Source organism: Talpa occidentalis, unplaced genomic scaffold (assembly GCF_014898055.3).
Source record: "Talpa occidentalis isolate TD23 unplaced genomic scaffold, MPIMG_talOcc4v2.1 talOcc4.14, whole genome shotgun sequence".
Taxonomy (NCBI): Eukaryota; Metazoa; Chordata; class Mammalia; order Eulipotyphla; family Talpidae; genus Talpa; species Talpa occidentalis.
The window spans coordinates 18,580,856-18,595,637 of record NW_023601433.1 but is presented as its reverse complement, the minus strand read 5'-3'; the positions used below and the strand labels follow the sequence as shown (position 1 = coordinate 18,595,637).

General features: G+C 34.4%; 1 protein-coding gene across 7 annotated transcripts in view; it reads left to right on the top strand.

The window, feature by feature from the left end:
- Positions 1 to 14,782, top strand: part of ANKRD26 (ankyrin repeat domain containing 26) — a 142,921-nt gene that overhangs the window by 107,741 nt on the left and 20,398 nt on the right. For 6 of the 7 annotated variants that reach the window (XM_054694819.1, XM_054694823.1, XM_054694824.1 and 3 more), the window contains 6 exons: positions 653 to 765; positions 1,761 to 1,890; positions 4,424 to 4,714; positions 5,282 to 5,499; positions 6,538 to 6,772; positions 12,624 to 12,669. In XM_054694819.1, coding sequence (XP_054550794.1) covers positions 653 to 765; positions 1,761 to 1,890; positions 4,424 to 4,714; positions 5,282 to 5,499; positions 6,538 to 6,772; positions 12,624 to 12,669 — 1,033 coding nt within the window. The remainder of the gene's footprint in view (positions 1 to 652; positions 766 to 1,760; positions 1,891 to 4,423; positions 4,715 to 5,281; positions 5,500 to 6,537; positions 6,773 to 12,623; positions 12,670 to 14,782) is intronic. The other variant, XM_054694821.1, reaches the window with a different exon arrangement.

Genomic DNA, 14,782 nt, shown 5'->3' with positions numbered 1-14,782 from the left:
TGAGCCCAGGCATTAAAGTATTTCAGAGTCCAATGGAAGGGGAGAAGCAGATGATAGAAAAAGCTATAGAATTGAACAAAAGTTACATTTTTACATAATTAAAGAAGACAGGTTTTATTTAAAGAGAAAAGTGATTAACAGGAAATAAGATCTTGAATCCTATAGAAGTATTCTTGTAGAAAATGAGTCTTTCACTCATCCTAAAGTCATTTGATCATCATAAATGTAGTGGGACTACATGGGAATTTTCCAAAGATTATCTCAGAAGGAATGTAATTTAACAAAACCTGAAATATATTGAACTATTGATGAAAATGTCTCTAGGGCATCTTCAGTAACTAAATTCTTTTTTAAAAATTCTTTTTTAAAAATTCATTAGCACTTGTTATTTTATGTGCAAAAACTTCTTTTCAGCAAATAAATTTTGGCAGTTTAAATTCTAGGAAGAGTAATAATGAACATGTCAAATCAATTTAACTTGTTTCAAGAAAAGTCATGTTTTTGAAATCTGTCTTTGCTGCCATCAGGTTTATAAATGACATTTTACAAACCTATCTAAACACATTACTCATGAACTGTCAAGAAATTTTTTTAAAGAAGAGTGAGTTTCTAGATTTTCAAAAAGAATTTTCTTTTAAAACTTTTTTCAAAGCCTGAGGATGAAAAAGAACAATTAAAGAAGTATATGGAATTAAAGCAATCTCTGGAACATAGTTTGGATCAAGAAATGAAGAAAAACAGTGAACTGGAAAAAGAGATTACTGGGTATGGTTTTTGATATTTCGACCATTAATTGACTTAATTTGACTATTAAAACATAAATACAAATTCATTTTATGTTTGTATTTTTATTATTAAAGAAACCCTTTTAAAAAATTACTTCAGAAACTTAGAACACAATCTGAATGCATTAAATATTAAATTAATTCTTTAATGATTTTTTAAACAATAGTGACAATGCCTTTTGCTTAAAACATCAACTACATTCTTCATCTTCTACCTTGAGTTTTTATTTCTGCAAGCTCTGTTCTCTCTGAGAGTCTCTCGTGTTTCAATTACATTCTTCGTTTCAACATTCACATTACTAGATATCTAAGAACTCTGTGTCATTGCTTAACATTCATAATTACCTTGACTTGGCTTATGTATTCTTTCTACTTTTGTTAGTTATAATATGTATCATTATACAAAAATTTATGCATGACTTTCATTTGTTGACATTTTGCTAGCAAGATCGCTCATCTCTTCTTAAATCAGTTTTGGGGAGTCATCATGTATTGCTGCTGTTTGCCTTTCTTCTAAAGCTCTGCTTCTTTTTCCTCTACTCAGGCTTGAAAGATTTTCTCTTTCTATTGAACGTACTCTTCTTATAGATTGATGTCAGTACATTTTACCAAAATGTATTCTGTGTCTCTTAAAAACATTCATCTGTAAACATGATTTCTTCTTCTTGGATACTGATGTCTGTGTTATAGCTAATATTTAATAGTAGGTTAAGTTTTATATTGACATACTAAATATGGATATGAATAATTTATAAGTCTATATAGTTACCACATTAACTTTTTATCTGCCATAAATGTCATAAAATTTTTGTTATTTACAAGAGTATAATTTAGATAGTATGCTTTCAAACAGTGGTAAATGGAGACAAATGAGAGGATCACAATTGATAGATTTGTTTACTTTATATATAGAAGCAACATCTGTTAAATATTTACTTTTAAGAAGTTGATTTATCATTCTGTATATTCCCACAGATTTAAGAAACTCCTAAAAATGTCAAAAAGGAAGTTAAATGAATATGAAAATGGGGAGTTTAGTTTCCATGGAGATTTGAAAACCAATCAAACTGAAATGGATAGTCAGATTAATACGCTAAAAAATAAGGTAATGTGTAATTAGTGTTGATACCCCCAAATCACTTAATTTGGGGAAATATAAGTCATTCAATTCTTGGAGCAGCAAAATAAAGATTTTCCTCTTACTTATATAGACTTGATACTGCTGAAAATATTGTGTTTTGTTTTTTTTTTCCTATGTCATTTCTCTACAAAAAAGGCCTACTGTAGACTTTCTTAGGTCTCAAGCTTTGGCTGGTGATCTGAATCCAGGCAGCACACATCACAGGACCCAAAGCACTAGCACCAAGTTGGGTTTTTGGGTTTGTTTGTTTGTTTGTTTGTTTGTTTGTTGTAATGGCTTTCATTGCAGGTCACGCAAAGTATATGATTCAGTGACTTAGTATATGCAAAGAGTTGTATAGTCATCAACACAATTAATTTTTAGAACGTTTCACCCCCCTAAAAACAAACCTTATACTTATTACCCATCACCCTCAGCCAGTTTCCTCATCTCTCTCCCCAGAAGCCCTTGGAACTACTACTCTGCTCTCTCTCTCTATCTATTTGCTTATTTCAGACATCTGCCGTCAGTGGACTCCCACAATGTTTTCTCTGTGTCTATGAGTTCAAATTTTTTTTTTAGATTCCACATATAAGTAAGATCATATAGTACTTGTCTTTCTTTGTCTAAAATTTCACTTTTGTTTAATGCTTCAAGGGCCAAGCAAGTTGCTGCAGTTGGCAAGATTTCTTTCTTTTTTGTGACTGAGTGCTACTCTGTTGCATATATGCATTTCATCTACTTAATCCATTATCCATTGATGGACTCTTAGGTTGCTTCCATGCCTTGGCTTTTGTAAATATGTTGCACTGGCATGGGCAGTACATTAATTGTTTAAGGTTAGTTTTTTCATTTCCTTCAGATAAATACCCAGAAGTAGTATTACTACATCATTTTTTTAATTTTTTAAAATATTTTGAGATGCCTCCAATTTAGATCCCACCAGCAGTGGACAAGGGTTCCCTTTACTGTGCATGCTGTATAACACCTGATATTTCTTGTCTTCTTGATAGCTTACTGTGCTTTTGATTTCACTTCCCTAATAATTAGTGATGCTGAGCATTCTTTCATGTACCTATTGCCCATCTGTATGTCTTCTTTGGAAAAATGTCTAGTCAGATCCTCTGTCTGTTACTTTTGCTATTGAGTTGGGCAAGTTTGTTATGTACTTTGAATATTCACCTTGTTTTGGATATACGACTTTCAATTTTTTTCTACCATTTGTTAGATTAACTTTTTGATTTATTTATGGATTCCTTCACTATGCAGAAGCTATTTAGTCCCAATTTTGACTTTTGCTTTTGTTACTTTTGCTTTAGTGTCAAGTTAAAAAAAGTCATACCCAAGACCTGTGGCAATGAATGAACTGTGTATGGAATAAAATAGAGGTCCAATTTCTTTCTTTTGCTTGTAGTTGTTCAGTTTTCCCAACACCATCTAGTGAAAAGATTGTATGTTCTTGGCTAGACCCCATTTTTATTATCAATAATGGTGCCAGTTATTTATTCCTGCATAATAAACCGCCTCAAAACCCGTTGGTGTAAGATTTATTTTCTTTGTGTTTATTTTGTTATTGAATGTACAGTTTAGACATGGGTCTCTGCTTGACCTCACTGCAATGCCTTGAGACTGGTGCCTAGAATTAGTATTTAAAGATTTGTTCACACACGTCCGGCCGACTCAGCTAGCTTTTAGCTGGGACGTTGGCCTGGATAATCTCAGCTGAAAGCATTTTTCACAAAGTGACAGCAAGCTTCAGCAAGCTTCTCAGGACAGAAAAAGTCAGGTGGAAGCTGTTTCACATTTTCTAACCTGGCAGTTACAGAACACAGCATTTATGTTACTTGCTTGGTAGCTAGTTACTAAGAATAACCCATATTAAAGTGAAGGAAAGTCATGGGAGAAATGTCAGTCTGTAGACATGTGTAAGAACCGCCATTTACTCTCACCTTTTCTTACCAAAGAACTATTGTATCAACAATAATTACTGTATGTAAAGGAAAGCAGCTCTTCCCAACTCAGTATCATTGAAATTCCATCAAGTTTTTTGTTTTTATTATTTAGCATGGTCCCTTATTTTGTGCAAGTGACAAAGGAATAAAATTTGTAGAGTCTTATTTTCAAAGTTTTATTTTGGGGGCATTTATTGACTCAGGCCTAAAGAATTCAATATAATTATGGGATGTTAAAGTGGGATAAGAGGCCAGAGACTGTCTACTGAGAGGTGACTTAAAATTATTTTGTGAAAGGAAGATAAAGCAATCATAGGAAAGTGTATAAGATCAATTGCAAATGTCACAACAAAGACAATGACAGTAAATATATTTTTGTCACTCTTAGTGGTTTTAACTTTGTTCTTGATTTTCTGAGTTACCACTTGTACTGCTCTAAGATTCTACTTCAGTCTAGATAACATTCTATTGCAACTGAATTTATTTCAAAATTTGATACTGGTTTTGAATCAGACTGTTTTCATTCGGCTTCCTTCACTACCAAAGTTTTTATTTTAATCATGCAGATTGATGATCTTACTGCAAAACTAGAAACTGCATCTTCAAACTATCTACATGTGGATGCAAAAAATCAAGTTCTTCAACAGGAGTTATCATCTATGAAAGCAATGCAAAAGAAATGTGAAAAACTAGAGAGGAACAAAAAGAAGTTGGAACAACAAGTAGTGAACCTCAAAAGTCATATGGAAATGAATATGGTAGAACACTATCAAGTGGAACAGTATAAACGAGAGATTGAAGAAAGAGCAAGGCAGGATATAGTGGAAAAATTAAAAGAAGTTAATCTATTTATACAGGTAATTGGTTGATCTGTGACATGCTTTAATTTCATTTCACTGCATATTACATTTTGGATATGTACACTGTATGCGTTCTCTCTACTTCTGTTATAGCCATTACAGTCATTTCTTTTGTAGATTTCTAGAAGGAAGGTAGCTTTGTTTCTCCCTTTTAGGTATTTCTGTTTCCCAGCATTGGAATCTTGATCTCTCAGCATTATTCTCGTAAGAGAATCATTGTATTATTTTGAGACCAGTTAGTATAAAACAAGAATCTTAGGAAGAAAAGGAAAAAAAGTACCATATTATTATTCTCAAGTTATATTATTCAGTCAAAAAAATTTAAATTGATTGTATTAGTCTTTCAGTTATCTGTTATATGAGAATTAATATAAGAACAATTTAACTATTCTTTATAATTTCTATTTAATTTGGTTGTCATTCATTGATGATAAATATTTTAAACTTAAGCTTTTTATTTATATGTGAAATTATTTTCTAAATCATTGACTCAAAACTTAAGGAAACAAATATAATTATTAAGATTATAATTATTTTTAAAATGTGTTCTTTGATTTGTTTTAGGCACAAGCAGCATCTCAAGAAAACTTAGAACAGTTAAGGGAGAATCATAATGCTTCAATAAGAAGTCAGATGGACCTCAGAATTAAAGATCTGGAATCTGAACTCTCCAAAATGAAAATCTCTCAAGAAGATTCTAATAAAATAGAATTGGAAAAATACAAGCAACTCTACCTAGAAGAATTAAAGGTCAGAAAATCATTAGCAAATCAACTAAACAGGTAAGTCAAAACATAAAATAGTGGAAAATTAATTTAGCTCTTAGGTTTGCCTCCATAGCATAGATTGAATTATAGATTCAAGATTCATGAGATAAGTAGGAAGTGAATACCACATAGTTGACCTGATCTGTTAGCATTTGAGCTAAATATTTTTGAAACTTCATAATTTAGAGAACGATAATGTAAAATTACTTATCAGAATTTCCCTAAAGAGGAATAGTAATGAGTTTATCATGTAGAAGATTATAACTTAAACCAGATGTCCAAATAATAAGAGCATTTTGGCACTTGGTAAATTAACTTTCTTGATTGTGATCTTTGTTGTTATCACTAGAAGATGCCTTAAGACAGACTATCCTTTATAATTTTTCTGCTCTATGTAAAGGCATACATGTAAAATAGGGGAAAGTTATCTTAGGCCTGAAGGGTAGTATAATTCACAAAAGCCGTGGGGGGATCTATGGGTTATAGAAAGGGTAGATCTCACCACCTACACCTTGGTAACCATGTTATGAGCTCGTAGCCTCTGGAGCTGTTTAGTTCTTTTTCATCATCCACCAACCTATGTATTTCTCCCCTAGAGATTGTGTTCTAAATTTATTCCTCAGTGCCAAATGCTTAATTTCTCTGTGGGGATGAATGAAATGAACAAGAGTGGTGCAAGCAAATGCTTGAAAATATTATTGAGGGATTTTTTTTTTTTTATTTCTGAACTGATTTACTAATTATATCTAATGGCATCTTCAAGGAGTTTTCGGGAAGAGAGCAGGTGCTACCTCCCAAGCCATCTCCATCACTCACAGCCCTCCCTATTTTGAGTTATAGGAGTCCTCCTAGAAACATATGTACTTCTTTAGAACAATTTTAAAGCTGTGATTGTAAACAGTAGGTATGCTGCAACACATGCTCATGGTTAAAACACTGTTGAATGGGAAATTCCATTTACTTTTATGGCACCATTTTTCTTAAAAAATGCAAGTTATTTATGAATCAAAGAACAATGAAATACTAACTAATTGTCTTTTGCAATCTTCACAGGACTAATGAGAGGTTAGCAGAGATCAGTACTAAACTTTTTGTGGAGAAACAGCAGAACAAATCTTTACTCAGCTCTCTTACTGTGAGACCAGGCCTGGATCCACATTGTGTGGGAGATCTTAGTAATAGTTTAGTGCTCAATAAACATCTTAGTCCAAGAGAAAACTTAGTGATTTCTCTTTCTACCTCAAACCAGCGGCCTTCAAGTAACAGCATGGAGACTTTCTTGACCAAGGTTAGTTGTAGTATCTTTTTATCCCTGGCTTTCAGATTTCAATACAATACTCCTTTTTAATTTGGTGAAATTCTGAATAATGTATTTGATTTATACACAGTAAGTAAACATCAGTAGTGCTAATAAAGGAGACAGAAATTTTGCAATTTTACATCACATTTTCAAAAATATCCATCTCTAATCTTATTCAATAAATGTAATTTAACTGACACATTTAAATTTTCCTGAAAAGCTGTATTTAATTAGATTTTAGAAATGAAATAGTTATGTCTAAAAACCAGAGGTATACTTTGAAATGCTTTGACATACTGTCTAATTGATTTCATTTTCACTGTGGTTCAAAGCAATTTTAAAGTTTTCCTATACCTGTGCCATACCCGTCCCACCCCACCCCCTACCCTCCACCCCTGACAAATGTTTATGCTTGTTATTTAAAGGAATCCAAGATTAATCCCTTTCATAAATTAAATAAACCTGCAAATTAATTGCAAAAAAAATTAGTTTGTTTTTGAGTTAAATGTTTTGTCATTTTCTTACGTGAGAGTGCATCCTTAATTGCTGTTATGGCATTTTTATCTCAATTGATATAAAATGTCTTTCTGAACACTTGTAGAACATTTTTCAAATAGTTGAATTGAGCAAATACCTGAATGTTTAAAGTGAAGTTCACTTATGTTTCTATATCTGGCAATTCCCTGAATAACTAAGATGACAATGATATGCCATCTTTGAATAGCAACTAGTTTTCATTGTTTTTAAAATATCCATTTCAATCAATGCTTATAGTTTTTATGATGTTTTCCTGATCTTCTTAATGCAGATAAACTTATCCGTAGTATAGGCCTTTGTTTAATGAGTTCTGAACCTTGTATATATTTTTTTAAATATTTATTTATTTATTTATTTATACGAGCACTGGGTACAGTCAGAGGCACAGGAGGGTGGCAGAATTCACCAGAGCCAGAGCGGAGAGTAGAACAGGCAGAATGACGAAGTACACTGCTGAGGGGAGCAGCGGGCGGCAGGAGAGGTCTACGCGCCATGTGGGACCCTCACCCGGAGGCCGGGGATCGTACTGGCGCTGCAGAGGCTGTGGGCAGCTTCGCAACCCAGCGCTCAACTGCTGCACCACTGGGGAGGCCCAACCTTATATTTTTTCTTTTTGGTTTCATGTCATAATGAATCATAAAATGGCAAAATTAAGGCTCTTAGACAGCATTGCAACCAAATAGGGTACAATTAATTTAAAGTTGTGATATTGAACTATTGGATAAAGAAAAAAATAATAAATGTCAAATATTCTTTAAGTTGTTGAGTCTGATACAAAATTAAAATGTTTTCATTATATTTTCATTATATAAATTCTTTACCTTCTTAGCTAATTCCTCAGTATTTAATTTTTAATTAATCACTATTTTATTTTATTTTTAAACAATATTTCTTCTCCCCATCCCCTCAGGTTGAGTACCCATAGAATTTCCTTCCCAAAGGCACCTGTGCACCATCACCACAGTCCCCTGTGCTCCTCCCTCCCTCCCTCACACCCCTCTCCCTCCTCCTCCCCTGCAGTATGTCTCTGGTTTATAATTGTCTAGTTTTGCTCTGTTGTGTTTTGTATTATTATTTTTTTTTACACTGATGTCTTATCTGATTCCTCTATATTCCCGTTATAAGTGAAACCATCCAATATTTTTCTTTTTCCTTCTGGCTTATTTCACTGAGCATAATTCCTTCTAGCTCCATCCACATTGCTGTGAATGGCATGAGTTTATCTTTTTTGATTGCTGAATAATATTCCATTGTGTATCGATACCACATCTTCTTGATCCAGTTACCTATTTTTGGGCCTTTGGGTTGTTTCCAGGTTTTACCTATTGTAAATAGTGCTGCAATAAACATAGGTGTACAGGTATTCTTTTGAAACGATGTTTTTGTGTCCTTTGGGTAGATCCCTAGTAGTGGAATTGCTGGGTTGTATGGTAGCTCCATTTTTTTTTTTTAATTTTTTTTATCATTTTTTCTTTTCTTTTTTTTTTAAAGATTTTATTTTATTTATTTATACAAGCACTGGGTACAGTCAGAAGAATGGGAGGGTGAGAGAATTCACCAGAGCCAGAGCAAGAAGCAGAGCAGAGCAGGCAATACACTGCTGAGGGGAGCAGCGAGCATCAGGAGAGGTCTGTGCGCCATGTGGGACTCTCGCTCAGTGGCTGGGGATTGAGCCGGTGCTGCAGAGGCTGCGGGCAGCTTCACAACCCAGCGCTCAACCACTGCGCCACTGGGGAGGCCCGGTAGCTCCATTTTTAGTAGACTGAGGAACCTCCAGACAGCTTTCCACAATGATTGGACCAGTTTGCACTCCTACCATCAATGCAGAAGAGTTCCTTTTTCACCACATCCTCGCCAACATTAGTTGTTGGCTTGTTTTTTTGATATGTGCCATTCTTACTGGTGTAAGGTGGTATCTCAGTGTGGTTTTGATTTGCATTTCCCTGATTATAAGGGATGTTAAACATTTTTTTCATGTCTGTTGGCCATTTGCATTTCCTCATTGAGAAATGTCTTTTGAGTTCTTCTGCCCATTTCTTGACTGGATTGTTTATTTTGTGTTTGTTGAGCCGTGTGAGTTCTTTATATATCATTGTGATCAGTCCCTTATCAGTTGGATGGAGTGCAAAGATTTTTTTCCCAATCAGTGGGGTGTCTCTCTGTTTTGGTTAATGTCTCTTTTGCTGTGCAGAAGATTTCAGTTTGATGTAATCCCAGGTGTTTGTCTTTGCCTTCACTATCACTGCTTTGGGTGATGAGTATTTAAAGGAGTTTCTGAGATGTATGTCTTGTAGTGTTTTACCTTATTTTCTTCTAGATATTTTATGGTTTCAGTTCTCATGTCCAGTTCTTTTCTCCATTTTGAGTTGATTTTTTATGCATGGTGAAAGGTGGTGTCTAGTTTCATTTTTTTTGCATGTGGTGGTCCAGTTTTCCCAGCACCATTTATTGAGCAAACTGTCCGCGTTCCACTGCATAGTCTGCTCCTTTGTCAAAGATTAGTTGTCCATATAAGTGTGGTTTTATTTCTGGGCTCTCTATTCGGTTCCATTGGTCTATGTGTCTGTTTTTGTTCCAATACCAAACTGTTTTAATTATTATGGCTTTGTAGTATTGCTTGAAGTTTGGAAGTGTGACACCTCCTTTCTCCTTTGTTTTCATCAGTAGGGCTTTGGCTATTCGTGGTTTTTTGTGGTTGCATATGAATTTCATCAGTATTTGTTCTATTTCTTTGAAGAATGTCATTGAGCTTTTTATTGGAATAGCATTGAATCTGTATATTGCTTTTGGGAGGATGGCCATTTTAAAAATGTTGATTCTTCCAATCCATGAGCAGGGGATGTCTTTCCATTTCTTTGTGTCGTCTTCAACTTCTTTTAACAGTGTTTTATAATTTTCTTTGTACAGGTCTTTCACCTCTTTTGTTAGGTGTATTCCCAAGTATTTGATTTTTTTGTTTCAATTATAAAAGGGATGGTTACCTTGATTTCTTCTTCTTCCAATTGATTGATTGTGTATAGGAAGTCTACTGATTTTTGCTTGTTAATTTTGTATCCTGATACTTCACTGAACTGGTTGATTATTTTGAGTAGTTTTTCTGAGGAGTTTTTAGGGTTCTCTATGGATATTATCATATTTTCTGCAAATAGTGATAGTTTGACTTCTTCCTTGCCTATTTGGATTGTTTGTATGTCTTTCTCTTGTCTTATTGCCCTGGCTAGGACCTCCAGTATTATATTGAAGAGCAGTGGTAAGAGAGGACATCCTTGTCTTATCCCTGATCTTAGAGGAAAGGCCTTCAGCTTTTCGCCATTGAGAATAATGTTGGAGTGGGTTTATCGTATATGGCTTTTATTATGTTAAGGTATGTTCCTTCTATCCTGAGAACTTCAAGGGCCTTCATAATAAATGGATGTTGGACTTTGCCGAATGCTTTCTCATCATCTCTTGATATGCTCATACGGTTTTTATTTTTCTTTTTGTTGTTGTGTTGGATTACACTGATTTTCATATGTTGAACCATCCTTATGCCCCTGGGATGAATCCCACTTGATCATGGTGTACTCTCTCTTTGATGCATTGTTAGATTCTGTTGGCAAGGATTTTGTTGAGGATTTTTGCATCAGTGTTGATTAGGGAGATGGGCCTGTAATTTTCTTTTTTTTGTGCTGTCTTTGTTTGGTTTTAGTATTAGTGTAATATTGGCTTTGTAGAACGTATTTGTTAGTATTCCTTCTTTTTCAATTTTTTGAAAGCGTTTGTGTAGGATAGGCACTAATTCACTGTTGAACTTTTGGTAGAATTCATTTGTGAAGCCGTCTGGACCTGGGCTTTTGTTTTTGGGGAGTGCTTTGATTACTGCCTCAATTTCGCTGCTTGTAATTGGTTTGTTTAGTTGTTCTATTTCTTTGTCTAATTTTGGATGATTATATCATGCTAGGAATTTGTCCATCTCTTCTAGGTTATTGAATTTGTTTGCATATAAGTGTTCATAGTAATCTCTGATTATTCTTTTGATTTCTGAGTCTTTTGTGATTTCTCCAATATTTAATTTTTTTGATGATTGTAAATAATACTACTACATTGGTAGTTCCTAATGTTTTAATGGTAATATAAAATTCTTTTAAAAAGACTTCTGCCATCTCGTATCAATTTCTTAATCCAATAAGATTTATCTAGTGATGATGTCACATTATTCATTTCATAATGCTTTTGTCAAAAAAATGTTATGAAAGATTGTCTCTAAATATTGGAAAATATGTCTAGGCAAAAAAATCTGTCTACACAAAGTTTGTAAAAGCACTGGATATCATGTTTTCTGTATTATCACAGTGGTTTTATGTTCAGGGTCACTATTGTAGACCCTGTCTTAAATAATTATGAGTCTGTTTTTTATATATGATAGATTTTGATAAGAAACCCTTATATGTGAATGATTTTAATAACACCCTAGACAGCTTAGGGTCATTTGTAGTATAGTTCAAGATATCCCCTTATATTTCATGATTCCATAGCTAATAGGATTATGATTAGTCAATGTGTCAAAAATTAACCCTAATTGCTAGAGGAGACAAAGTTACAATTAAAGGGAGTTATATATTGTTTTTTCTTGTTTCTAATTCTAGAAAGTCATGAAAGTGAAGCTATGTTTGAAAGCTGACACTAGCCTATATTTTTCCTTTTTTCAAACACATTTTCTTAAATCTTTGCATTCATAAGCATAAGGAAATGTTTCCGTCTAATCCAGAGAACAAAATAGATTTTGGGTTTTTTTTGCCAGGACTTTCACATGACATGATGACAGTACTGCTTTATTTTTATATTTAAGACTGTGCTGAAAAAATTAAAAACAGAACAGACCTTAAGATTTTAATATTTTCAGTGTGGAGAATGGAAAGTTCATTTTAAGGAAAAGTCCATTAAAGTAAAAAAAAGTGAATTTTTTCAAAGGGTAGTTTTTCAAAGAATTGCAAAATAATGCTTTCACTATAAAACTGACTTTTGCTTAGAATTGGTCTGCCATTAAAGAATGTGCAACAGTATATATGCAGTGGGCCAATACTAATTATACTTTCTATCAGATCAATCTAAATAGCATTGTGTAATTATGTCCTGTTTCTAAAATTAATTAAAATTAATAGGAATTTATTTTATTTATAGGATTATTTTTTCTACTTAAGCAACCCACTAGTTTTGTCTCTAGAAATATTATTTAAAACGCACATTTCATAAGCTATGTATCATTCCTACAATAATGTCTCTTGATCCTTAATCATTATAAATAATATTGGGCTTATTTCAGATGCAGCAGGAGTTGGAAAAAAATATAACTAGAGAACTAGAAGAAGGTATGTACCCGAAATTTATAAGTTACTTTAGATATCATTGCTTTCTGAAATAAACTGTAAGAACTAAGTCAACCCTTTTCATTGTTTGGATAGTGAATAACTAAATATTGTTTCTTATCCATATTGAATAAAATGTGAAAGTGTAAACATTCATGATACAAAATATTCTTAACCCACACTTATGCATCATGTTCTATAGCTTTTAAAATTCTGAAAATAACAGTTTTGAATTTTTCAGTTTTGAATATCTGACTGTCCTCTTCCTTCACTTTGCCATCCCCTAAAAAGTCGGTCTGCATATAAACTCTTCTCTGGAAGCATGAACTTCATCAGCTTGTGAACTACCAGAGGGTAGTGATATTAAGGCCAAACACTATCACTTGACAAGTGACATTTAAATCACCAGTCATTGACTTTGTCATTGTTTTACATTTGACCCTCAGGAAAATTTTCAAAATCCTTAGCATAGAATAAAATCACAGCTACATCACCTTGGTTCTTGCTAAATTATACAGCCTATCTCTTGCTGCTATTTATACTTTTGCTCTTTAACATCTGACAGAACTAGACCACTTATAACACCACGTATACTAGCTCTTTGCATATGCATCTTCCCTGCATCTGGCATACTCTTTGTATCAGTGAGGTATCACCATCAAAGCCATAATATTGTCATAAAACTGGAATGACCCTTCTGTGTGTTCCAGTAGTGCCCTGTATTGCACCTATCTTGGTATATGTGATTCATGGCAATTGCCTGTTTGTTTCTTTTTCTAGTTGACAGTGTATGTCTGCTGAGGGTGGGTTGTGTCATGCCACTTTGTAAGTTACTTAATTACAAAGCCTTTTAGCTAAAGAATATAATTCTTGAATGAGCCCAGAGGGGGAACGGGCATCCAAGGCTGGGGCAGACCAAGTGTGCAGGAAAGTGCACCTCCGACTTGCCATTTTAGAACAAGGACCTTCCTTCAATAAAGACTGCTTGAAACTGGGAGAAGGCTCCCTGCACAGCCAGAGGTGAGCTGAAGGACCACAAGCCTGGTCCCACCTGGCAGGGAGTTGGAGCCTAGAGGGGGATCCAGTGATTTGGAGCCCAGGGTGCAATCTAGCTGCCCCACCTCCGGGGAAGTCTGTGGGGCTTCAAGACACACCTTTGGAATTAAACAAACACAGAAGGAGGAGATATTCTGTGACAGCGACCATTAATATACTCAAAGTACTACTGCCTCACTGGACTTCTGGCATAACAGTATTTGACTCCATTGGACCGCCAGTATCCGAAATCCCAGAAAGAGCACACCAAAAAGATGCCGGCCAGTACTAGCAACACAGTGTCCCAATGCATAGGACAAATTAGAAAAAAGGCAGCAGGGAAAAGAAAAACTACATGCAGCCTAGCAACTCCTCAGGAAAAAGACACACCACAAAAAGAAAACCACCCACCAGATTGCAATGACAGTGACTTGGAAGAACTACTGAGCCTTCCAGAAAGAGAATTTAAAATTGTTGTGATGAAAAAACTGACAGAAGTCATTCAGGAAAATAACACTCAGAAGAATAAAATTGAGTCCATGAAGAGAGAAGTGAAGGAAATGCAGGAGATCAAAGGATTAATGGAAGAGCTAAAAAATGATGGGAAAAGCAGTGATAACAGAATAGATGAAATGGAAGACCAATTAAGCACTCTCGAAGACACAGAAATAAAAAGAACCAAAACAGAAAAGGAAAGAGAAGAGAAAAGGAGAAAAGAGATAAGGAAAGAGAGGTATGAAAAAGACTGAAGAACGACTTCGGGAACTATCTGACTCCATGAGGAAAGGAAATATAAGAGTTACAGGAATCAGAGAAGGAGAGGAGAGAGACCTAGGAACAGAGAAAATGTTCAAGGAAATAATTGAAGAGAACTTCCCAAACATGAAGAAGGAAGAAGAACACCAAACTTCCAAGACGAAAGGAAAAATACAGCAAGACACAAAACAGTAAAGCTCCCAAGAATCCAAGACAAGGAAAAAATGATGAAGCTGACAAGAGGTAAGAAACAGATAACATACAAAGGAAAACCAATCAGACTGACATCAGACTTCTCTGAAGTAACTCTACAGGCAAGGAGAGA